General features: G+C 44.9%; 2 protein-coding genes across 2 annotated transcripts in view; both read right to left on the reverse strand.

Moving 5' to 3' along the window:
- CTDSPL2 (CTD small phosphatase like 2) overlaps nt 1-4,961 on the reverse strand; it is a 50,262-nt gene extending 45,301 nt beyond the window's left edge. Inside the window, exons 1-2 of the mRNA XM_070763028.1 lie at nt 4,938-4,961; nt 3,006-3,099 (exon numbers count right to left, since the gene is read on the reverse strand). The gene's annotated coding sequence lies outside the window, so the exon portion shown is untranslated. The remainder of the gene's footprint in view (nt 1-3,005; nt 3,100-4,937) is intronic.
- A 1,419-nt stretch (nt 4,962-6,380) lies between these two features.
- The window catches only part of GOLM2 (golgi membrane protein 2), a 22,328-nt gene continuing 3,539 nt past the window's right edge, over nt 6,381-25,169 (reverse strand). Inside the window, exons 3-9 of the mRNA XM_070762781.1 lie at nt 24,630-24,737; nt 22,322-22,457; nt 21,961-22,041; nt 19,719-19,799; nt 18,763-18,921; nt 13,086-13,253; nt 6,381-8,504 (exon numbers count right to left, since the gene is read on the reverse strand). Of these exons, the coding sequence (XP_070618882.1) occupies nt 8,434-8,504; nt 13,086-13,253; nt 18,763-18,921; nt 19,719-19,799; nt 21,961-22,041; nt 22,322-22,457; nt 24,630-24,737 (804 nt within the window). The 3' untranslated portion in view covers nt 6,381-8,433. The remainder of the gene's footprint in view (nt 8,505-13,085; nt 13,254-18,762; nt 18,922-19,718; nt 19,800-21,960; nt 22,042-22,321; nt 22,458-24,629; nt 24,738-25,169) is intronic.

Below are 25,169 nucleotides of genomic sequence, written 5' to 3' on the forward strand. Positions count from 1 at the left end.
GAAAATCTTCAGATAGCACTTCCTCAATGGCCTTGAAACAGAGATGAGCACCACTCCCTAAAGTCGGCTAAGGCTAGTGGAGTAAAATCTGCCATAGACTGCTACATAATTTCATTCTTGTTCATTGTTTACTCTTGGTAATCATCAAACTCCATAAACCACAACTTTATGGGTTTTTTCTTAAGTCTTTTTCTCCCAGCAATAGGTCTGCCTATTTAAGGCTGTTTCTGCCAAAGGGGTAATTAGGTATTAGAATCAAGAGTCGACAGAACAAAATGGCATATTTCTTCATGTTTTTGTTAGCAATATTTCTGTTGCTAAGCAAGACGGTTGTTAAATGAATTGTGCCCCTTTTTACAACCTTTATTGCTAAGTTAATCACTGCAGTTAAGTAACACAATTGTTAAGTGAATCTGGGTTCCCCAACGACTTTGCTTGTCAGCCACACGAGCCCACACATTGCAATCTCATAAATATTGCTCAAGTGCCAAGCATCCAATTTTAATCATGTGACCGTGGGGATACTGTAACGGTCATAAGTGTGCGGAAATGGTCATAAGTCACTTTTTTTCAGTGCTCTTATAACTTTGATGGGTCAATAAATAAATAGTTGTAAGCAGAGGACTGCCTGTATATTATCTTTGCCTTTTGTATAATTTGTAGAGAAAAAAATATTGATATTTTTAAAAAGATTTCTCTTAAAAAATAGAAAGCAACTTTACATGGCACCGGACCAGATTATCTCAGGGACCGCCTTCTGCTGCACGAATCCCAGCGACCAGTTAGGTCCCACAGAGTGGGTCTTCTCTGGGTCCCGTCAACTAAACAATGCCACTTGGCGGGACCCAGGGGAAGAGCCTTCTCTGTGGTGGCCCCAGCCCTCTGGAACCAACTCCCCCCAGAGATTAGAATTGCCCCCACCCTCCTTGCCTTTCGTAAGCTACTTAAAACCCACCTCTGCCGCCAGGCATGGGGGAATTGAGATACTCTTTCCCCCTAGGCCTTTACAATTTTATGCATGGTATGTCTGTATGTATGTTTGGTTTTTATATTAATGGGTTTTTAATCGTTTTTAGTATTGGATTATTATTGTACGCTTATTATTATTGCTGTGAGCCGCCCCGAGTCTCCGTAGAGGGGCAGCATACAAATCCAATAAATAAATAAATAAATATTTTTTGACATGATCAAGCACATTAATGGACTACATTACTAAAAAAGCTGAACTGGAATAAGATTTCACAAACCAGAAACCAGTCACTTCAAAATAATAATAAAACCATCCACCGGTTCAAAGTTAAGAATGCTTTATTTCAAGAAGAAAACATCTAAAGAATCAGAGCAATTACCCTGATTAATTTAACTAATTGGCATGCAGTCCAGCAGCCAAGCCTCTAAGAGTACAGGGTACCTCAAGGTACAGAAAGCTAGGCCACAACTGTTTGTAAGAAAGCAAATAAAGTGTGCCCTTGTCCTTTACATGTGCTCAGCAATGAAACACACAATACTCTCAAAGCATAAATCCCCATCACCAATAGACCTCCTCAAAGACTTGCTCACCTCTTTTACCCAAACTGTGACAGAGGCACATGCAAAAAAATCTAGGAGTTAATTGCCAAGTAAAATAATTCATAGCAGTTAATGGGAAAGAGTTGCTATTTTAATTTTGGAGGGCCACTGCCAGTCAGAACAATAAAATTGAGCTAAATTATCTAGTACAACACAACTTTCCAAGTTTATTTTTTTCCCCCTGAGTTTTATTTATTGGGGAAGAAAACCCAATTTTTTTTTTCATGTCCTACTGGAACTTTCCCCCATCTGGGCCCTCAAAAGATGGGACACTATATCTCCTACAACCCTCGGATCCCTTGGCCACTAGGACATCCAACATTTCTGCACTGCAACCTGCAGACTCCATCACTCCTTTTGGGTGACTTCATTATGAACTTCCCTCACTTCCCTTTCCGAGGGGACTCCCTTCCTTCTGTGCCTTCCACTGGGAAGCCCTTCATGGCATCGGAGCAGAATATCTCCGGGACCGCCTTCTGCCGCACGAATCCCAGCGACCGGTTAGGTCCAACAGAGTTGGCCTTCTCCGGGTCCCATCGACTAAGCAATGTCGTTTGGCGGGACCCAGGAGAAGAGCCTTCTCTGTGGTGGCCCCGACCCTCTGGAACCAGCTCCCCCCCAGATATCAGAGTTGCCCCCACCCTCCTTGCCTTTCGCAAGCTCCTTAAAGCCCACCTCTGTCGTCAGGCATGGGGGAATTGAAATTTTTTCCCTTCCCCCTAGGCTTATAGAATTTATACATGGTATGCTTGTATGTATGAGTGGCTCTTTAAATTGGGGTTTTTTAGATTGTTTTTAATATTAGATTTGTTTACATTGTCTTTTTATATTGTTGTTAGCCGCCCCGAGTCTTCGGAGATGGGTGGCATACAAATCTAATAAATACAATACAATACAATACCAGGGCATGCCTAACCTGGACTTAAGACTCCAGAGATCACTGACATTACTCGAGCAGCAACAGCAGCAGCAGCATAAGCTTTTTTTCCCTATTCATTTTGACGGCAGGCACAAACTACAACAGCTTTAGTCAGCCTCTCTCTCTTCTAATGCCCAGAGCAAACTGAGAGATTCCCAGTTATCTGGCACCCGCAGAGGATATGGTGGTGAGGAAGGCTTACTCATGGCCAATTATGGCCAGCTACCTTGCCAAGTGAAAATTCATAAACCCCTGATGACTACATTTATAAAAAAACGTTCCTTGCAGCGTTAAGTAATAGCACAGGAGAAGGCGTAATGCATGCATGTCACTAGAGCAACATTTAAATTACGCTTACGCTGAACCGGAAAAGCAAAACACAGAGCGCTGCTTCTTCTCCCACCCAAAAACAACATTCCTCACAGCGAGGGGGGGGAGGCCCTCCATTTCTTTAAATATAGAATGAATAAAAATCACTATTAGACTTCAATGGCTAATATGAACGCGAGTAACTTACTTGTAGGGCCTTTTTAATCTCTGAATCCCTTTATTAATATTAAGTAATCAGCCCTTGCAGCACCAGCAGTTCGTGATGAATTATTCCCATTTTACTAGTGGAGAAATGGAAAAGAGAGATTAAATTAGTTGACCAGTAAAAGCAAAGAATAATTGATGAACAAATGGATTTGGAAGCCACCTTATAAGGGTCTTTAAACTGTCCTGTACTTTATACACCAAGGAAAGTGTTGCTTCCTTAGTCCTAGAAATCTTAAAAGCTCAACTCTCCCTCCACAGCTGTCTTCATTCTCCAGACACACTTTGACTCACCCCCTCCCCATCCCCTCGCCTACCGAAGTCTTCCCAAAGCCTGAAGCAGTCTTTTCTTCCCCATTTCTATTCTATCAAATTTTAAATAGTCCGTTCGTGCGTAGAAACCTAGAAAGCTAGAAGATTGACGGCAGAAAAAGACCTCCTGGTCCATCTAGTCTGCGATTCCTGTATTTTATCTTAGGTTTATCCCAGGCATGTTTAAATTCAGTGACTGTGGATTTACCAACCACGTCTGCTGGAAGTTTGTTCCAAGCATCTACTGCTCTTTCAGGAAATTAATAATTTTCACAAATTGTTTCTGATCTTTTCCCCAACTAACCTCAGATTGGGCCCCCTTGTTCTTGTGTTCCCTTTCCTATTAAAAACACTTCCCTCCTGAACCTTATTGAACCCTTTCACATATTTAAATGTTTCGATCATGTCCCCCCTATCCCTTCTGTCCTCCAGACCAGTGTTTTCCTAACTTGGCCACTTGAAGATATCTGGACTTCAACTGTCAGAATCCCCCCTGGCCAAGGTTGGGAAACACTGCTCCAGACGATACAGATGGAGTCCATGAAGTCTTTCCTGATCAGGTTGATGCTTCAGATCTTCCACTGTTTTTTGTAGCCGGTCTTTGGACCCGTTCAATTTTATCCTATAGGGCAGTGTTTCCCAACCTTGGCAACTTGAAGATATCTGGACTTCAACTCCCAGAATTCCCCAGCCAGCGTTCGCTGGCTGGGGAATTCTGGGAGTTGAAGTCCAAATATTTTCAAGTTGCCACGGTTGGGAAACACTGGTACAGGGTGTATTGAGGGAAATGACAAAACTGAAATCTACAACCGAGGCACCGCTCTGGAACTACGTGGAGGCAAACTCCACGCCGGCTCCACCTCCGGGGGTCTCGGGCACCCCGCTTACCGGGATGGCACGCCGCCCGCCCGAACCGAGAGGAAGCTCCCCCCCCGCCCGGCGCCCCGACTTCCAGGCTCATTGTGTCCGCCGCCTTCCCGGGCGCTGCGCCGCGGGGAACAAAGGCGGCTGCCCGGTACTGAGTGATGCCCCGGCCGCCCGTGGGTGGGGGGCTCGGCGGAGGCGAACCCTCCGGTGGGGTCGCCCGGAGGAGCCCCCCCACCCCCGCGCGCGCCGATGACCTTGGCGCGCCGCTTCCCGCCCGGCCCCGTTGCTAAGCGCCCACCGGAGCCCACCGGCCGCGGCGCAGGCGGCACGCGTTGCCCCCTCCGCCCGGCCCGGCCCGGCGACGGCCGCCGCCGCCGCGGAGAGCAACAGGGTCGGCCGCGGCGGGAAGCTCGGCCTAGGCGGGCGGGCGAGTGAGGGGGGCGGGCGCAAGGCCTGCGCGGGAGCCCCGGGCGAAAGGAGCGCTCTCCGGGCCCGCCGTGGCCGCCGCCTCCCGCGGCCGTTACCTGTTAAGCGCCAAGGGGAAGGTGGGGCGGTCGGGCGCCTCCCCGCCGCCGGAGACCGGCCCCGCGGCGGCAGGGCAGCCCAGGCTCGGCAGGCCACCTCCGCCGCGCGGCTCGCACAAAGCAGCGCCGCCGCCGCTCCTCCCGCTGCCGTCGGGTCTCGGTCGCGCTCAGCAGCCCCAGCAGCGGCCGGTCGCCATTTCCCGCCTACCGACCTGCTGCACCGCGCGGAAAGACCCGGATGCTGGCGTGGGGGAGGGGGAGGAGGGAAGGCGCGAGCCCGGCGGCCTGCCCGACGTCGAGACTGCGCAGGCGCGCGCGGAGGGCGGGGCGTCGTGGCGAAGGCCGCGCTTCTCCCGGGCTCCCTCAGAGGGCCGCGGCCGCCTTCCTTGCTGCGCACCGGGGGCTCCAGGCCTCGGTTCCGGCGGCTTTGGCGGGCCCCCAGGGCCGTCCGGAAGAGGGAGCGCAGCGCCGGGCAAAGGCTGCCGGGGAGGTTTGGCCAGGAAAGGAGGGCCGAGCTGAGAGGCCGCGCGTCTTGGGCGGGCGCTGCTCCAGCAGCCCCGGGGACACCGCGGGGATCGTCTAGCTTCCCGCGTTGGGAATGGATGACTCCGCTCGGGGGGGTCTCTGGACCTGAGGCGGCTTTCCTGGAGAGAAACCGGAGGCCTTCAAGGCCCCGGCAGAGGCTGCCCGTACATGGCCCCCCTCACTCCCCTCGGGAGCACCAGAGGGCCCTCAGACTGGCACGATGGGCACCAAAGGCTCCTGGTCAGCATTAATGGCTGCAGAGGCAGAAGTGGGCTGCTCAGGGTGAACGGGGACGCGTACTCGCCCCCGGGGCTCTGGGTGTTAGCGGGAGTCCAACGCAATTCTGCACCTGGGCTACAGGTGCAGTTACAGAATTGCGTTGGACTCCGCTAGCACTCAGAACCACAGGCGCACCTGCATGTCTGTGCAATTTCGCTACCTGCCCAGGTGCAGGTACAGAATTGTGCTGGATTCCACTAGCACTCAGAGCCACAGACACCCATGCATGTCCGTGCGTAATTTTGCTACCTGCCCAGGTGCAGTGGTATAATTGTGCTGGACTCCGCTAGCACTCAGCCACGGGGGTGAGAACACCACACTTTCCACCTTAGCAGCCCATCTCTGGATAGAGAGGACTGATGAATGGAACTCAATCTTGGGACCAGCATTCTACCCTTGCAATGAGCAAGACAATGAGATGGAGGGACTAATTATTACTATTATTATTATTATTATTATTATTATTATTATTAATTAGATTTGTATGCCGCCCCTCTCCGGAGACTCGGAGCAGCTTACAACAGCAAAACACAGTACAAATCTAAGGTTAAAAACCCTTAATATAAAACAGTCATACATCCCAGACAAACCATACATAAAACGGAACGGCCCGGGGGAATCAATTTCCCCATGCCTGACGGCAGAGGTCGGTTTTAAGGAGTTTGCAAAAGGCAAGGATTAATCTTGAGAGGTTGGAAAACTGGGTCGAGGGGACCAAAACGTGAGGTTTTATATTTAAATAAAACATGTACACATACACAACTGTTAGAAGGAAAATTGGGTTAAAAATGTGGGAAATCATCATTTCCTTTCACTGCATTGCCAAGAAGAGATGAACACAAAGACACAGAAACTATATTAAGCTTTTATTAAACCCTATTAAATGTTCAATTTCAACAGCAGATTCTTAACAAAATTACACCCAGCTTTGGAAATAGTTTTTGTCAGTTCATCAGTTGCAACATAAAGACAGACAAGGGAGGCAAGGGGGGTTGTTATGAAGAACAGGACAGGGCTGCAGATTCAGCCTTACATTTGTGTGTAAACACAGCAGTTTTTTACAGCATTGGCAGGCAGAACAATTCCCCTGGAGTGGCCCTGCTTCCATCTTATGGCTCAAAAGAATCCCAGGTAGAGACTTCTATTTTAATTGTCAGAAATGAATAATTTTCTAATGAAATTCAGTGTAATGCAGTGATCACAATGGGCTTTATTCATCAAAAAATGAACTTTAACCTGAGCACAAAAATACCAGTGGTCCTCGCTTAATGACTAACTCAACTTACAACAGCACTGAGCCAAGCGGTGATCTCAATCTGGGTGTTCAGCATCTGACATACGGTTCCACAGTCATAGAAACATAGAAGATTGACGGCAGAGAAAGACCTGATGGTCCATCTAGTCTGCCCTTATACTATTTCCTGTATTTTATCTTAGGATGGATCTATGTTTATCCCAGGCATGTTTAAATTCAGTTACTGTGGATTTACCAACCACGTCTGCTGGAAGTTTGTTCCAAGCATCTACTCCTTTTTCAGCAAAATAATATTTTCTCACCTTGCTTCTGATCTTCCCCCCAACTAACAGTCACTGTTTACTTATTTGAGGGTCACTATTTCCGGTCTTCACTGTTGGCTTCCGACAAAGTCACCTGGGAAGGCAGGAGGAGGTTACAAGGGCCAACTGTGTGAATTGCAATTCACACTGCCACAGAATTCATTTAAACAATGGCAACCTGAAATGTTGAAGCTGCCATTCTAAGTAGCATCTTCATATCAATTTGCACTTTATGGCTCTTGCTTTGCGACGACATTGGGAATTTCCACTCCCAGCCGCTGTCGTTAAGGAAGAGCAATCTGTAGTGAAAGACGATCAACCCTGTCATATAGAGCTTAAAAAATATTATTCTCAGTAGCCCTTGCTGATAAAATTGCCTAGGTTAATAGCCTGTCACTGTCAGAACATAACCGTTGCTCTGGACATCAGTCTGAACAGTACTCGATCCATTTGGCCCTGCCCTCCCCAGGAGGCAGAAGATGCCCTTCGCTGTACATGCATGGCTATGGACCCCTTTCCCGTTTTCTTCAGCAGAACTTTGCTTAAAAAGAACTCAGCATCGCTCAGAAGCTGAGCACAACAGGTTTAGAGGGGAATGGATTTAAAAGATACAAGTTTTAAGCAAGCTTAAATAAATTATCATTGCATACAATCAAAGCCCACTGCTGTAAAGAAAAAGGTGGGTTAGCAGACTAGCCTTTGAATACTCTAAACACCATGTTGTTGGTTTAGAGCCTATTAAAATATATATATAGTATATATAATGGGAACACCATAGTTTGCAAAACATTTGCTTTGGGTAACGTTATTCTCCTAGGGCGAACTTCCCATATGGTGCCACTGCCATACAGACCTTGCAAAATTGTGTTAAAATTCCTTCATAAACACACACCATGTATTTTCAGTCTTATTTTTTCAAAATGAATTGTTACCATAAAACACGAGTCACGAGACGAGAGAAAACAATTCGCTTGCATGAATTAAATACATTGCTGTTTCAATGCTCCATGTATATTTTTTTTCCTGCAATGGAGTCATGACTGTATGAGATACAAACTGTACACGTTCACTTTATTTCAGAAACATGTAAAATTATTTTGCAATGTTAATTATTAACACAAAGATTACAGATAAAGAACAGTCTTACAGCCCAGTCCAGAAACTCTACCCTCTACTGCTCCTCTTCTAGGACAAAACATCTCTTATTTGCAAAGGGCTGGAACCCACCGTATGCACATCAAGGCATGTTACCTTTCAGGTCATACAGTGTGCTGTCTGTGGTCTCCTGGGTCTTTTGCACCAAGCACTGAAGACCTGCCCAATCTCTCAGAAGAAGGTCATTGGCCTTTAAAGGACATCATTGAAGCGTGGTTTCCCATAGTCCACCAGATCCATTTGGAGCTCCCTCTCCTCGTCATCTGCAAGACAAGGAGGAAAACCAGACTTCAGTTTCTCTCCCACAAAGGGCGGAGAAAAGGAGACGCATGAAGGGACATGAGCTGCAAAGGCTGCCTTTTCCTTTTCACACCTGGGTGGGATTGGGGTGCTGTAGTACTGCAGCATCAACGCAGTGGATGAGTCCAGATTTCTCAGCCCCCACCCCTGGGTTTGGGAATTATGTGCCCACTAGACCTCTCCTTGACAGAAAACTTGTCCAGTCAGTGAAGCAGTGGAAGTGATGTGCCGGTGTCTGGAGGCTGTTGGGGTTCTGGATAGGTGTCAACAGACTCAAACTCATCCCTGATAAGACGGAGTGGCTGTGGGTTTTGCCTCCCAAGGACAATTCCATCAGTCCATCCATTACCCTGGGGGGGGGAATTACTAACCCCCTCAGAGAGGGTCCGCAACTTGGGCGTCCTCGATCCACAGCTCACATTAGAGAACCATCTTTCAGCTGTGGCGAGGGGGGCGTTTGCCCAGGTTCGCCTGGTACACCAATTGCGGCCCTATTTGGATCGGGAGTCACTGCTCACAGTCACTCATGCCCTCATCACCTCGAGGCTCGACTACTGTAACGCTCTACATTGGGCTACCTTTGAAAAGTGTTCAGAAACTTCAGATCATAGAAACATAGAAGTCTGACGGCAGAAAAAGACCTCATGGTCCATCTAGTCTGCCCTTATACTATTTTCTGTATTTTATCTTAGGATGGATATATGTTTATCCCAGGCATGTTTAAATTCAGTTACTGTGAATTTATCTACCACATCTGCTGGAAGTTTGTTCCAAGGATCTACTACTCTTTCAGTATCCTGCAGAATGCAGCTGCGAGGGCAATCATGGGCTTTCCCAAATATGCCCATGTTACACCAACACTCCGCAGTCTGCATTGGTTGCCGATCAGTTTCCGGTCACAATTCAAAGTGTTGGTTATGACCTATAAAGCCCTTCATGGCATCAGACCAGAATACCTCCGAGACCGCCTTCTGCTGCACGAATCCCAGCGACCGATTTAAGTCCCACAGAGTGGGCCTTCTCCAACTAAACAATGTCGGTTGGCGGGCCCCAGTGGAAGAGCCTTCTCTGTGGCGGCCCCGACTCTGGAACCAGCTCTCCCCAGAGATTAGAACTGCCTCTACCCTCCTTGCCTTTCGTAAACTCCTCAAAACCCACCTTTGTCGTCAGGCATGGGGGAACTGAGATATCTCCTCCGGGCCTATATAATTTATGTATGGTATGTTTGTATGTATGTCTGCTTAATAATGGGGTTTTTAAAATATTTTAAATTGTAAATTATTAGATTTGTCATGAACTGTTTTATTGTGTTGTGAGCCGCCCCGAGTCTACGGAGAGGGGCGGCATACAAATCTAATAAATTAATAATAATGAGCTGCAAAGGCTGCCTTTTCCTTTTCACACCTGGATGGAATTGGGGTGCTGTAGTATTGCAGCATCAACGCAATGGATGAGTCCAGATTTCTCAGCCCCCACCCCTTGGTTTGGGAATTAAATAATGTGCCCACTAGACCTCTCCTTGACAGAAAACTGGACCAGTCTGGGGTTCTTTTTTACTTTCATCAGTGCACCAGCGTGCCTTCCGTCCCCTGTCCTAATGTTTCTCTTTTACTAGTATCATGTATATAAATATTATACCTTTGTATACCACCAATACCTACTTGACGAAACAAACAAATAAATAAAATTATGCAAAGGATGCTGGGACTTCTCTGTGGATCTGATTCAGAACTGAATCAGTGGCATGCAGGAAGAAGCTGGTGGGAGAAAGATGCCGTCTGAAGTTGGACTAGAAAGGAAGACAGACCAGGTTTCCCCACAAGAGCCAGGGTGGCGCAGCAGGTAGAGTGCTGTACTGCAGGCCACTGAAGCTGATTGTAGATCTGCAGGTCAGCGGTTCAAATCTCATCACTGGCTCAAGGTTGACTCAGCCTTCCATCCTTCCGAGGTGGATAAAATGAGGACCCGGATTGTGGGGGCAATAGACTGGCTCTGTTAAAAAAGTGCTATTGCTAACATGTTGTAAGCCGCCCTGAGTCTAAGGAGAAGGGCGGCATAAAAATTAAATAAATAAATAAATAAATAAATAAATGACCCCCATAGGAGAGGCCATGATAAAGCCCAGGGTTGCTTTACATTTACAATTTTCAGACCCAGCTGTTCTGGCTGCAGTGAGGCACGTGCCATCTGCTGATTATTCAGCCCCAGATGTGGGCTGCTAAGGTGGAACGGTGGTGTGTGCTCGCCCCCGTGGCTCAGTGCTAGCGGAGTCCAGCTCAATTCTGCGACTGCACCTGAGCCACGGGCGCCCTTGCGTGTCCACATGCGATTTTATCCCAGGATGGATATATGTTTATCCCAGGCATGTTTAAATTCAGTTACTGCGGACTGACCAACCACGTCTGCTGGAAGTTGGTTCCAAGCATCTACTACTCTTTCAGTAAAATATTTTCTCACGTTACTTCTAATCTTTCCCCCAACTAACCTCAGATTGTGCCCCCTTGTCCTGGTGTTCACTTTCCTATTAAAAACACTTCCCTCTTGAACTTTATTTATCCCTTTAACATATTTAAATGTTTCAATGATGTTCCCCCTTTCCCGTCTGTCCTCCAGACTATACAGATTGAGTTCATAAAGTCTTTCCTGATAGGTTTTATGCTTAAGCCCTTCCACCATTTTTATTGACCATCTTTGGACCCGTTCAATTTTATCAATATCTTTTTTGTAGATGAGGTCTCCAGAACTGAATGCAGTATTCCAAATGTGGTCTCATCTCTATACAGCTTCTTGGATAAGAAGCGAAATGTCTTTAAAAAAAAAACCAGAAAGTCCAGTTGCCTCTTGAAAAAGCACCTTTGGGACAGCCATGACCTTGATGACTCTCCATAGACATGTTGTTTGCTTTGAAAGATCAGAGTCTACATTGTTTCTGTTAGAGTGAGCTCAAAATCCCAGCTAGTTTCTCCAAAGCAGAGTACTGTAAGTTCAATTGTATACTACAGTTTAAGATTCAGCTGTTAGATCCTCCCCTTCACAAACTATGCCAAAATTCATTAATGAATTTCATTTAAAAAAAAAGCAGTTTCAATAAAACAGCTCCCATTTTGGAAATGTTCCATCCCAAAGATACTACATAAAAAGATACAGTGATACCTTGTCTTATAAACTTAATTGGTTCCGGGACGAGGTTCTTAAGGTGAAAAGTTTGTAAGACGAAACAATGTTTCCCATAGGAATCCATGGAAAAGCGATTAATGCGTCCAAGCCCAAAATCCACCCCTTTTGCCAGCCGAAGCGCCCGTTTTCGCACTGCTGGATTCCTCTGAGGCTCCCCTGCATGGGAAACCCCACCTCCAGACTTCTGCATTTTTGTGATGCTGCAGGGGAATCCCAGCATCGCAAAAACGGGCGCTTCGCTGGCAATGGAAGTCCGGAGGTGGGGTTTCCCAGCGAAGGGAGCATCAGGGAAATCGCAGCATAGCAAAAACACCAAAGTCCTCAAAGTCCCACCTACAGACCTCTGTGTTTTTGCGATGCTGAGGGGAGCCTCAGGGGAATCCCAGCAGCACAAAAACGGGTGCTTCACTGACAATGGAAAGGGCCATCGCAGTGGCGGCGGTGGGTTTGTAAGGTGAAAATAGTTTGTAAGAAGAGGCAAAAAAAATCTTAAACCTCGGGTTTGTACAGTGATACCTTGTCTTACAAACTTAATTGGTTCCAGGATGAGGTTCTTAAGATGAAAAGTTTGTAAGATGAAACAATGTTTCCCATAGGAATCAATGGAAAAGCGATTAATGCGTGCAAGCCCAAAATTCAACCCTTTTGCCAGCCGAAGCGCCCGTTTTTGCACTGCTGGGATTCCCCTGAGGCTCCCCTCCATGGGAAACCCCACCTCCAGACTTCTGTGTTTTTGCGATGCTGCAGGGGAATCCCAGCACCGGGGAATCCCAGCATCACAAAAACGAGCATTTCTCTGGCAACGGAAGTCCGGAGGTGGGGTTTCCCAGCGAAGGGAGCATCAGTGAAATTGCAGCATCGCAAAAACATCGAAGTCCTCAAAACCCCACCTCCGAACCTCTGTGTTTTTGTGATGCTGTGATTTCATTGAGGCTCCCCTCGCTGGGAAACCCCACCTCTGGAATTCTGTTGCCAGCGAAGCACCCGTTTTTGCGCTGCTGGGATTCCCCTGCTGGGATTTCCCCTGCAGCATCACAAAAATACGGAAGTCCAGAGGTGGGGTTTCCAATGGAGTGGAGCCTCAGGGTAATCCCAGCAGGGCAAAAATGGGTGCTTCGTGGTGGTGGTGGGTTTGTAAGGTGAAAATAGTTTGTAAGAAGAGGCAAAAAAATCTTAAACCCCGGGTTTGTATCTCGAAAAGTTTGTATGATGAGGCATTTGTAAGACAAGGTATCACTGTACAGTCAAATCTCAGGTGTCGAAAGTCTTTTCCTATCAGCTAAATAATGGAAACTACACAAATCCCAAGCGTTTTTTTTAACATGACGAAGTTAAGTGAACGGGATGGAGGCAAGGCCCAAGCTCACCTTGGACGTCTTCTTCACCACCATCACCATCCTCTTCCTCATTGTAGGCCAGCTCAGCCTGCTTGTCTGCCTCATACTCACCCACGTTCCCATCATCCCCGTTATAATCCGCCAGTTTAGATCCGTGCTGAGGATCAACGGGGGACTCGTTCTCATCAAAGAACCGGTCTGTGGAGTAGGCAAAGGATCCGTCAGAAACCAGGAGAAGGGGGTAGGGGGGCAGGTAGAGCGGGAGCAGGGAGGCATCGGATGGGAGGCTTCAATGTCACCTGTGCGGGAAGCTGTGGAAATAAAATCTGCAGGTCTTCCAGGACCAGAAAGCACAGAAAGGTGAGTATTCATTATACAGAACTTCATGGAGGGTGTGTGTGTATGTGTGTCACAGTATGAGTCAAGACGTAGACCTTTTACTTCCTGTTACACAATCCTTACTTCTCTTGCAAGGAAAAGGCATCATGGCATCGGACCAGAATACCTCCGGGACCGCCTTCTGCCGCACGAATCCCAGTGACCGGTTAGGTCCCACAGAGTGGGCCTTCTCCGGGTCCCGTCGACGAAACAATGTCGTTTGGCGGGACCCAGGAGAAGAGCCTTCTCTGTGGAGGCCCCGACCCTCTGGAACCAGCTCCCCCCAGATATCAGAGTTGCCCCCACCCTCCTTGCCTTTCGCAAGCTCCTTAAAACCCACCTCTGTTGTCAAGCATGCGGGAATTGAAAATTTTTCCCTTCCCCCTAGGCTTATAGAATTTATACATGGTATGCTTGTTTGTATGATTGGTTTTTTAAATTGGGGTTTTTTAGATTATTTTTAATATTAGATTTGTCTACATTGTCTTTTTCATTGTTGTTAGCTGCCCCGAGTCTTCGAAGAGGGGCGGCATACAAATCGAATGAATGAATGAATGAATGAATGAATAAATAAATAAATAAATAAAAGGACTATTGCCTTTTTGGCTAAATAACTAGAAAGATGTCTCCAAAATCTCACGTATTGTACAACTCCTATTTTTGTACAGAATGGTTATTTTCCCAGGTTCAATTTGCTGTGTTTTGCAGGCAGAGATTTTAAATGCTTGGTTTAAATGAAGGCAAGTAGCCAATTTATACTAGTTGAATAGTTTTTAGGCATACCTTGACTTGCATTTATCCGAGCTGATGGAAATGCCAGGTCACATGGGCTAAATTTACAATAAGTAACCTACTCTAACCTACAGAAAAATTCCCAATATTTTAGAAAAGTATGAATTGTGAAACAAAATTTCACAATGAAAATGAATTAGAAACACAGAAACATAGAAGACTGACGGCAGAAAAAGACCTCATGATCCATCTAGTCTGCCCTTATACTATTTTCTGTATTTTATCTTAGGATGGATATATGTTTATCCCAGGCATGTTTAAATTCAGTTACTGTGGATTTATCAACCACGTCTGCTGGAAGTTTGTTCCAAGCATCTACTACTCTTTCAGTAAAATAATATTTTCTCATGTTGCTTTTGATCTTTCCCCCAACTAACTTCAGATTGTGTCCCCTTGTTCTCGTGTTCACTTTCCTATTAAAAACACTTTCCTCCTGGACCTTATTTAACCCTTTAACATATTTAAATGTTTCGATCATGTCCCCCCCTTCCCTTCTGTCCTCCAGACTACTGTATACCGATTGAGTTCATTAAGTCTTTCCACCATTTTTGTAGCCCGTCTTTGGACCCGTTTAATTTTATCCATCTCTTTTTGTAGGCGATACAAAATACTGGCAATACAATACTCAGATTGAGGATTCCTTTTGCTATAGTACAGTGTTTTCCAACCTTGGCAACTTAAAGATATCTGGAATTCTGGGAGTTGAAGTCCAAATATATTCAAGTTGCCAAGGTTGGGAAACACTGCTATAGTAGACCACAGCCTACTCTTTGATAGCAGGGGTCTGTCTAACCACTATGGGTCAGACAGTATCACCACCAGATGCATTCAAATTTGGCTGCACTCCATGTGTGGTCCTTAATGGAACTGCATATGAATGAAGGGAAGGATGCAGTACAGCAGTGATGGGAAACCTTTTTTTCATTGGGTGCCAAAGGAGTGTGGGCGCATGCTATATCGCACAGGCGTGAGTGCACACACCCATAATTCAATGCACGGGAAGGGTGAAAACAGCTCCCCCTGGAGGCTGGAAATGGTCTGTTTCCCAACTTCTGGTGGGCTTGTGTTTCGCCCTCCCAAGGCTCCAAAGGCTTCCCTGGAGGCTCTCCGGAAGCCAAAAACACCCCCCCAGAGCCTCTGTGTGAGCCAAAAATCAGCTCGCCGGCACACACATGCACATTGGAGCTGACCTAGGGCAACGGCTCACGTGCTAGCGGATATGGCTCCCCGTGCCACCTGTGGCACCTGTGCCATAGGTTCACCATCACCATCACTGCAGTAGGGTAACGCAAAGTTCTGCTTTGGTGCCAGTACTCTTCAATATCTTCATCAATGATTTAGACAAGAGGCTAGAAGGTTTAGTGGTTAAGGCTGCAGTCTAGTAAGAAGACTGAATTAACATCCCAACTTAGCCACGAAAGGCAGGCAAGTGAATTTGGGCCAGATGTGCTCTCTCAGCCCAACTCATAAATGATACCAGGTTGCAACGCCTTGGTCTCTTCAGCCTTGAAAGACGGCGTTTAAGGGGTGACTTGATCGAAGTGTATAAAATCATGCATGGGATGGAAAAGGCGGATAGAGAAAAAATATTTTCTCTATCACACAATACTAGGACGAGGGGGCCCTCCCTAAAGTTCACAGGTGAGAAAGTGAGGACAAATCAAGGGAAATATTTCTTCACCCAGAGTCGTTAGTTTATGGAATTCACTTCCAGAAGAGGTCGTGACAGCTGTCAGCCTTGATGGCTTCAAGGCAGGATTAGACAGATTCATGCATGCCAAGTGTATCGGTGGTTATTGAAACGGATGTCCAAGTGCTGCCTCTATGCTGGTTGAGGCAGGCAGGATTCCCTTGAGTACTATTTGTTGGGGGTCAAGGGAAAGGGAGGGTCTTGCCTTCTCTTTCTGCTCAAAATCCCCATAGACCAGTGTTTTTCAACCAGTGTGCCGTGGCACACTAGTGTGCCGCGAGACATGGTCAGGTGTGCCGCGAAGCTCAGAGAGAAAGAAACCAAGAGAGAGAGAAAGCAAGAGAGAGAGAAAGAAAGCAAGAGAAAGAGCAAGAGAGAAAGAGAACAAGAGAAAGAAAGCAAGAGAGAGAGAAAGAGAACAAGAGAAAGCAAGAGAGAGAGAAAGAGAACAAGAGAAAGAAAGAGAGAGAGAAAGAAAGCAAGAGAGAGAGAGAGAGGGAGGGAAGGAGAGAGAGAGAAAGACATAGAGGGACGTAGGGAGGGAGACAGAAAGAGAGCAAAAAAGAGGAAGGAAGGAAGGAAGAGAAAGAAAGAGGGATGGAGAGAGAGTGAAAGAAAGAGGAGGGAGGGAGAAAGAAATAGAGCGAAGGGGAGGAAGAGAGAGATAATTTTTTGTCCAAACTTTTTTTAGACCCCCCCCCCCTCTCAATGTGCCCCAGGGTTTCGTAAATGTAAAAAATGTTCCGCGGCTCAAAAAAGGTTGACAATTACTGCCATAGACAATTGGGGGGCCACTGTGGGACACAGAATGCTGGACTCAATGGGCTTTGGCCTGATTCAGCATGGCTCTTATGTTCTTATAAATTTGTTGGTGTTTGGAAAATAGAAGGAAGATGTACTGGATATGATTGCTGCCTCGAGTTGTTTATAATAATAAAGATGGGGTGTAAATAAATACATTTCACCAATACAGCATCACTTCTCTTAATCTCCATGCTAAATTTTCTTAAAATATACTAATTTTGCATTTGCATTTTTTTGCAACCGAATCACACAGCTCATTCATATTCAGCTTGTGAAACACCAAAACCACCAGATTTTTTCCCCACGTAGATTCAAGGGCTTTCTTCATTTTATACCTGATGGGGTTTTTCTTTCCAATTCAAAGCTTACATTCTGAATTTGTCCCCACTGAAAAATCTTGCTAATTTTGCCAAACTGTTCAAGTCCCACATCTCACAACCAGGATAAGGTTCTTTCCTTGAATTGCAGCTTTTGTTTTCTTCAAACATTATATGTTTCTCAGTTCCAATGCATTTAGTAAAGTTCTTTCCTTATTGGTCCACAACATGTTGTTTCAGTGACCGACTAGTTTCTCAATTCTGGCAAACTCGAGCTGAATAGCAATGTGCTTTTATAGTCTGGTGGCTTCCTCCATGGCATTACCCCATGCACATTGTTCTCATTCGGGGGGTTTCTTATAGCACATGGTATCATGCACAGTGACATTAGGCAGTGTGAAAGTGGACTGCAGAGCCTTTTGTGTTCAGGATGTAAATCTGCAGCTTCCACAAATTTACATCATGAACCCAAAAGTCCGAAGGAGGCAATCACTATGTGAGATGAAAGCTTTTTGTTTGTTTATAGAGCACAATACACCCCCCCAACTCCCCCTCTGATGGCCATCTCAGGTTTGAACATCTGATTCATTGGTCTCTTTAAAAGAGGATAATTATCCTAGAGCTTGGCATACTTTTTCAAGCAAAGACAGTTAAGGTTAGGTGTATGCATTTCATAAAGCCATAAACCCCCCTACAGAGTAGAAACATAGAAGATTGACGGCAGAAAAAGACTTCATGGTCCATCTAGTCTGCCCTTATACTATTTTTTGTATTTTATCATAGAAACATAGAAGACTAACGGCAGAAAAAGACCTCGTGATCCATCTAGTCTGCCCTTATACTATTTCTTGTATTTTATCATAGAAACATAGAAGATTGATGGCAGAAAAAGACCTCATGGTCCATCTAGTCTGCCCTTATACTATTTCTTGTATTTTATCATAGAAACATAGAAGACTAACGGCAGAAAAAGACCTCATGATCCATCTAGTCTGCCCTTATACTATTTCTTGTATTTTATCATAGAAACATAGAAGACTGACAGCAGAAAAAGACCTCGTGGTCCATCTAGTCTGCTTTTATACTATTTCCTGTATTTTATCTTAGGATGGATATATGTTTATCCCAGGCATGTTTAAATTCAGTTACTGTGGATTTATCAACCACGTCGGCTGGAAGTTTGTTCCAAGGATCTACTACTCTTTCAGTAAAATAATATTTTCTCATGTTGCTTTTGATCTTTCCCCCAACTAACTTCAGATTGTGTCCCCTTGTTCTTGTGTTCACTTTCCTATTAAAAACATTTCCCTCTTGAATCTTATTTAACCCCTTTGACATATTTAAATGTTTCGATCATGTCCCCCCTTTTCCTTCTGTCCTCCAGACTATACAGACTGAGTTCATTAAGTCTTTCCTGATACGTTTTATGAGTACACTTTGTTTCATCAGTCCATTTCTGGACAGGACTAACATGGAGCTCTGGTCACAGCACTGCAGGATGATGGATTCGCAAACCTCACACCTCTGTCGTGGACCACAAGCTTCCCCAGCGTGTTGGGTAGGAATGCTAGAAGGCGGAGCTCTGAGCTTCTGAGATGGATTTATAGGGCAACAATTAATGGCTAAGATTTTTAAACACAAAGACATCTGAATGGTAGATATTAGGTGTTTTAATGAACTTGAGATAACACATGCAATCATGCTCAATTATCATGGTCTGACTCACTTTGCTTCATTCTCTGAAAGTCGTTGGTTCTCTCCTTGGAAGTCTGTTTTGCAAGCTGTTTTTTGTTTTTCTGAATGTCCAATGTGTGATCAGGAATTGCCCGTTGAAGGTAGTTTGGGGGTACCTGGTTTACCAAGTCAGTATTACCCTCGTTTGCACCTGGAGCAGACAAAAATACAAAGCCAGAGTTCAAGGACACAGAGAAAAGCTCATGATGAAGGGCAAATCTTTCGCCCAGGACAAGTCGCATCTCAGACATTAACACCCTTGAAAATGTCCAAAGATACTTCAACAGAAGAGCCCTTCACTCCTCCACTCGAAATAGAATACCCTATGAGACTAGACTTTCAATCCTGGGCTTAGAAAATTTAGAACTAAGACGCCTTAAACAAGATCTAAGTATTGCCCACAAGATCATATGCTGCAACGTCCTGCCTGTCGGCGACTACTTCAGCTTCAACCACGACAACACAAGAGCACACAACAGATTTAAACTTAATATTAACCGCTCCAAACTTGACTGTAAAAAATATGACTTCAGTAACCGAGCTGTCGAAGCGTGGAACTCATTACCGGACTCCTTAGTGTCATCCCCAAACCCCCAACACTTTCCCCTTAGATTATCTACGGTTGACCTATCCAGATTCCTAAGAGGTGAGTAAGGGGCGAGTACAAGTGCACTAGAGTGCCTTCCGTCCCCTGTCCTATTGCTCTCCTATATCTCCTATACCTGTCTTCTATTCCTATATCTCTTCTTCTATTCTTTCATTGATATGTTCTATTACTATATCTTCTTTTCTATTCTTTCTTAGATATATTTTACTATGAGTATCTCCTCTATAACCTTCATCGTGTACTTTACTATGTGTATATAGATATATACCCACTAAAACCCTCATTGTGTATTGGACAAAATAAACAAACAAACAAACAAATAAATAAATAAGTGATCTCACCTGTTTGGGTTTTTTCTGTGAAAACACTTCCACCAGGCTGATGCTGATTTTGAGAAGTTGAAAAAAGTGGCTTCTTCAAAGCTAAAAACAAAAAATCCATAGTATAGAATAGAATAGAATAGAATTTTTATTGGCCAAGTGTGATTGGACACACAAGGAATTTGTCTTGGTGCATATGCTCTCATATCTGTAAAAATACTAAGGTAATTAAATATATTACAAAGCAATTATTTAACACTTTGGCTCAAAGACGCCAAACAAATCATCCTGCTAAAGGCCAACATTTGCAACATGAGGCACTGTTACAGATCCAGCTGTGGCTCTAAGCAAATGCAGATGTTCACCATAAGCCTCCCTAGTTATAACATTCATAATGCCGGTTCCTGGGGAAACGAAAGAATCACATCTCAATCCTAGTAGCCCTGATGGGTTCGCTGATTACAGCATTAACAATAAATAAAAATGTGCAGTTGTAGAATTTGTAGAAAAAATACTGCATTTATTAACAAATATACATTGTTATTATTATTATTATTTATTAGATTTGTATGCCGCCCCTCTCTGCAGACTCGGGGTGGCTCACAACAGTGATAAAAACGATACATGGTAACAAATCTAATAATTAAAATCTAAAATAACAGTTTTACATTAAAAAATCTAAAAAGAAAAAGACACCAATATATAAAGACATACACACAGTCATATCATACACAAAACTACATAGGCAAGGGGAGATGTCTCAGTTCCCCATTGCCTCAAACTTAGCACCGGGTAGTACACAGAGGTCCTGTGTCAACATAGTTTTAAGGATCATAAAAGTGTCTAAAAGGCTCTTCGGACTACAACTCATTTAATAAAGGAATGTCTTAGAACAGTGGTTCTCAACCTGGGGGTCGGGACCCCTTTGGGGGTCGAATGACCATTTCACAGGGGTCGCCTAAGACCAGGGGAAAAGACAAATTTCCCATGTTAGGAACTGAAGCTCCTATTCTGGCACCTTGGAACAGATTTTTACAATCCGACCAATCAGGCGTTTACAGTGGGGGTGTCCCTCTGTCCTTCCTGCCAATCAGCTTAGAGCTCTGTTGGGAGAATTGGCGTTAGACTTATAATTGGGGGTCACTGCAACATGAGGAACTGTATTAAGGGGTGGCGGCATTAGAAAGGTTGAGAACCACTGTCTTAGAACATTTCCCAACCCGTGTCAGGACTTGCATGAAGAAGTCCTGCCTTACAGTCCACCTCTCTCATATTTCAGATCATGACGAGACAGAAAGTGGTTAATGCCAACTGTGAACACCGTCTGAAAAACAACACAATTAAGAGCACAGAAACAATGCTGCAAGTGTCTTTTACTGCATGAATGAGGAAAGCATCACCAATCTTATTTATCAGAGTATACAGTGATACCTAGACTTACAAACGCCTCATCATACAAACTTTTTGAGATGCAAACCCGGGATTTAAGATTTTTTTGCCTCTTCTTACAAACTATTTTCACCTTACAAACACACCACCGCTGCTGGGATGCCCCGCCTCCGGACTTCCGTTGCCAGTGAAGCACCCGTTTTTGCACTGCTGGGATTCCCGAGGTTCCCCTCCATGGGAAAACGGACTTCCATGTTTTTGTGATGCTGCAGGGGAATCCCAGCAGGAGAATCCCAGCAGCGCAAAAACGGGTGCTTCGCTGGCAATGGAAGTCCAGAAGTGGGGTTACCCAGTGAGGGGAGCCTCAATGAAATCACAGCATCACAAAAACACAGAGGTCCAGAGGTGGGGTTTCAAAGACTTCGGTGTTTTTGCAATGCTGCGATTTCACTGATGCTCCCTTCGCTGGGAAACCCCACCTCCGGGCTTCCGTTGCCAGCGAAGCACTCGTTTTTGCAATGCTGGGATTCCCCTGCAGCATCGCAAAAACACAGAAGTCCGGAGGTGAAGTTTCCCATGGAGAGGAGCCTCAGGGGAATCCCAGCAGCGCAAAAACGGGCGCTTCAGCTGGCAAAAGAGGTGAATTTTGGGCTTGCACGCATTAATCGCTTTTCCATTGATTCCTATGGGAAACATTGTTTCGTCTTACAAACTTTTCACCTTAAGAACCTCGTCCCGGAACCAATTTAAGTTTGTAAGACAAGGTATCACTGTATTTTTAAGTATCTTGGGTCCCATTGGTCAACTCAAATATCTGTCTATGGAGTGAGCCGAAATGCAAGAGACAGCCAACGTTAAGATTTGAGATACTAACCAGTGAGTGTATCTTCACCTTTGGCAGGGTCATTCTCTTCTATTCCAGGCATGCCCGCGTCATCTCCGAGTTTAATCTTTTCTGTCAAAACAAGATATTTTTTTCCTTTGCTGCACCATCCACTGAAGCCCTAAGACTGGGGGCCTTCACTCTGTGCCAGGGAAGGGAGTTGGAATGGCAACAGAGGAAAGCTACCTGACATAACCTCCTGCTGTAGTCAGGTTAAACCTACCCACCCCCAAGCTTTGCTGATTGAACTGTGCAGTGCCACCAGGTCACGTAACCTGCCAGGCAAGAATTTGCCATAATCCCATGAGTGCCAGAGGGACCCTGATGCCTTACCACAGTCCCCCGCACAGACCTTTGCCGTCCGATATATTGTTGGTCGATGGTGCTTCGTTCTTAACTTCATTCAATTTTTGAGTTGCCTTCACTACTTTTGGACTCTCGCTCAATCCTCTCTCAATGTCTTTGGTGAATTGGCTCCCGTGGGTGGCCTGCTGTGAAAATGTCCCTTGAGCATTAAAAGCCAAACTTGCAAGAAGAGCATTAGTTTATCTTTCAGTGATTCCAAGCTTTCATAGAAACATAGGAACATAGAAGTCTGACGGCAGAAAAAGACCTCCTGGTCCATCTAGTCTGCCCTTATACTATTTTCTGTATTTTATCTTACAATGGATATATGTTTATCCCAGGCATGTTTAAATTCAGTTACTGTGGATTTATCTACCACGTCTGCTGGAAGTTTGTTCCAAGGATCTACTACTCTTTCAGTAAAATAATATTTTCTCATGCTGCTTTTGATCTTTCCCCCAACTAACTTCAGATTGTGTCCCCTTGTTCTTGTGTTCACTCTCCTATTAAAAACACTTCCCTCCTGGACCTTATTTAACCCTTTAATATATTTAAATGTTACGATCATGTCCCCCCTTTTCCTTCTGTCCTCCAGACTATACAGATTGAGTTCATGAAGTCTTTCCTGATAGGTTTTATGCTTAAGACCTTCCACCATTCTTGTAGCCCGTCTTTGGACCCGTTCAATTTTGTCAATATCTTTTTGTAGGTGAGGTCTCCAGAACTGAACACAGTATTCCAAATGTGGTCTCCCCAGCACTCTATATAGCGGGATCATAATCTCCCTCTTCCTGCTTGTTATACCTCTAGCTATGCAGCCAACCATCCTACTTGCTTTCCCTACCGCCTGACTGCACTGTTCACCCATATTTCATATTTCATGGTTGGGATCGACGTATAGAAATCGCCCATCTTTGCAATAAAACTTATATCATATCTCTTTTTATTCGTTTTTAAACGAATGCAATACATATCACATAACACATTACTACTAACACCTACTAACAATGATTATAATTACTATACTTTCTTTTTTTTCTCTTTTACATATAAAATACATTTACTGTATTATGCATATACTCCTCCTATTACTTTTCCACAAAAAGTCATCCCTGAAAACGTCTGCGTCACACGCAGATCCTTCTCTTCTCTTCTACATTCTTTCTTTTTTTTTATTCATTTTCTTCTTTTCCCCTCTTTCCACTTATCTTTTTTTCTGTAAATTTGATCTCTCTCTCTTTTCAATCTTTAAATTTAGAAAATATTCTCATCAATTTGTTATTAGCTAATATATATTAACACGAGATGTAACATTTATTATTACTAAAACCTAAGAAAATTCTTGATAATACTAAGGATATTGTTTATCTACCGTTTATTTACAATGTTTAAGAAATACAACACTGTTATCAAGAATTATATGTATTATAATTTGCAACTTACCATGTATAATCGTATTACTTATCTGAACCGCTTGATTTCGTATTTCCCTTCCCTATTCCCCCCCCTTTTTTTTCTGTACAGTGATGCCTCGTCTTACAAACGCCTCATCAAACAAACTTTTCGAGATACAAACCTGGGGTTTAAGATTTTTTTGCCTCTTCTTACAAACTATTTTCACCTTACAAACCCACCGCCACCGCTAGGATGCCCCGCCTCCGGACTTCCGTTGCCACCGAAGCACCCGTTTTTGTGCTGCTGGGATTCCCCCGAGGCTCCCCTCCATGGGAAACCCCACCTCCGGACTTCCGTGTTTTTGTGATGCTGCAGGGGAATCCCAGCAGGGGAATCCCAGCAGTGCAAAAATGGGCGCTTCGCTGGCAACGGAAGTCGGGAGGTGGGGTTTCCCATGGAGGGGAGCCTCAGGGAAATCCCAGCAGTGCAAAAACAGGCGCTTCGGCTGGCAAAAGGGGTGAATTTTGGGCTTGCACGCCTTAATCGCTTTTCCATTGATTCCTATGGGAAACATTGTTTCGTTTTACAAACTTTTCACCTTAAGAACCTCGTCCCGGAACCAATTAAGTTTGTAAGACAAGGTATCACTGTATATTCCTTCCTACCCCCCACTACCCTTTCCCTTTTTCCCTATATTTACAAATAAAGTATATTTAAAAAAAAAGAAAGAAATCATCCATCTTTCTTTTCACCTTTGCCTCACCTGCTTCCCACAGCTCAAGTGTAACAAAATAAAATCTCTACCCCAATACATTAACTGGTGTTTGTGCAAAGTCAGCTCCTTGCTAGTCCCATGTTGGGAGGGAGCAAAAACAGGCAAAAGATTCCTAGACCTACCCCTCGCAAAGAGAACAATGTACCTTCTGGTCCTGCAGAACTTGTTCCTCCATTTTTTTCATATCTTCTTCGTGTTGTATTCTTAGTTCCTTGATTTGTTGCCCACACTGAAAACTAAAACCAAGACGGAGTGGAATTTAGAACTGTGACTGACAGTTTTTCTAGGTTTCCCACCGTATCATTTATGATCTGCCTAGTATATATCCCCGGGACCGCCTTCTGCCGCACGAATCCCAGCGACCGATTAGGTCCCACAGAGTTGGCCTTCTCCGGGTCCCGTCAACTAAACAATGCCGTTTGGTGGGACCCAGGGGAAGAGCCTTCTCTGTGGTGGCCCCGACCCTCTGGAATCAACTCCCCCCAGAGATTAGAACTGCCCCCACCCTCCTCGCCTTTCGTAAACTTTTTTAAATTGAAACATCTCCCCTGGGCCTATACAGTTTATATATGGTATGCTTGTGTGTATGTTTGTTTTTAATAATGGGGCTTTTAGTGTTTCTTTTAAATTATTAGATTTGTTACATATTGTTTATTATTTCTGTGAGCCGCCCCGAGTCTGCACA

This window comes from Erythrolamprus reginae, chromosome 10 (genome assembly GCF_031021105.1).
Source record: "Erythrolamprus reginae isolate rEryReg1 chromosome 10, rEryReg1.hap1, whole genome shotgun sequence".
In the NCBI taxonomy this organism is placed as follows: domain Eukaryota; kingdom Metazoa; phylum Chordata; class Lepidosauria; order Squamata; family Dipsadidae; genus Erythrolamprus; species Erythrolamprus reginae.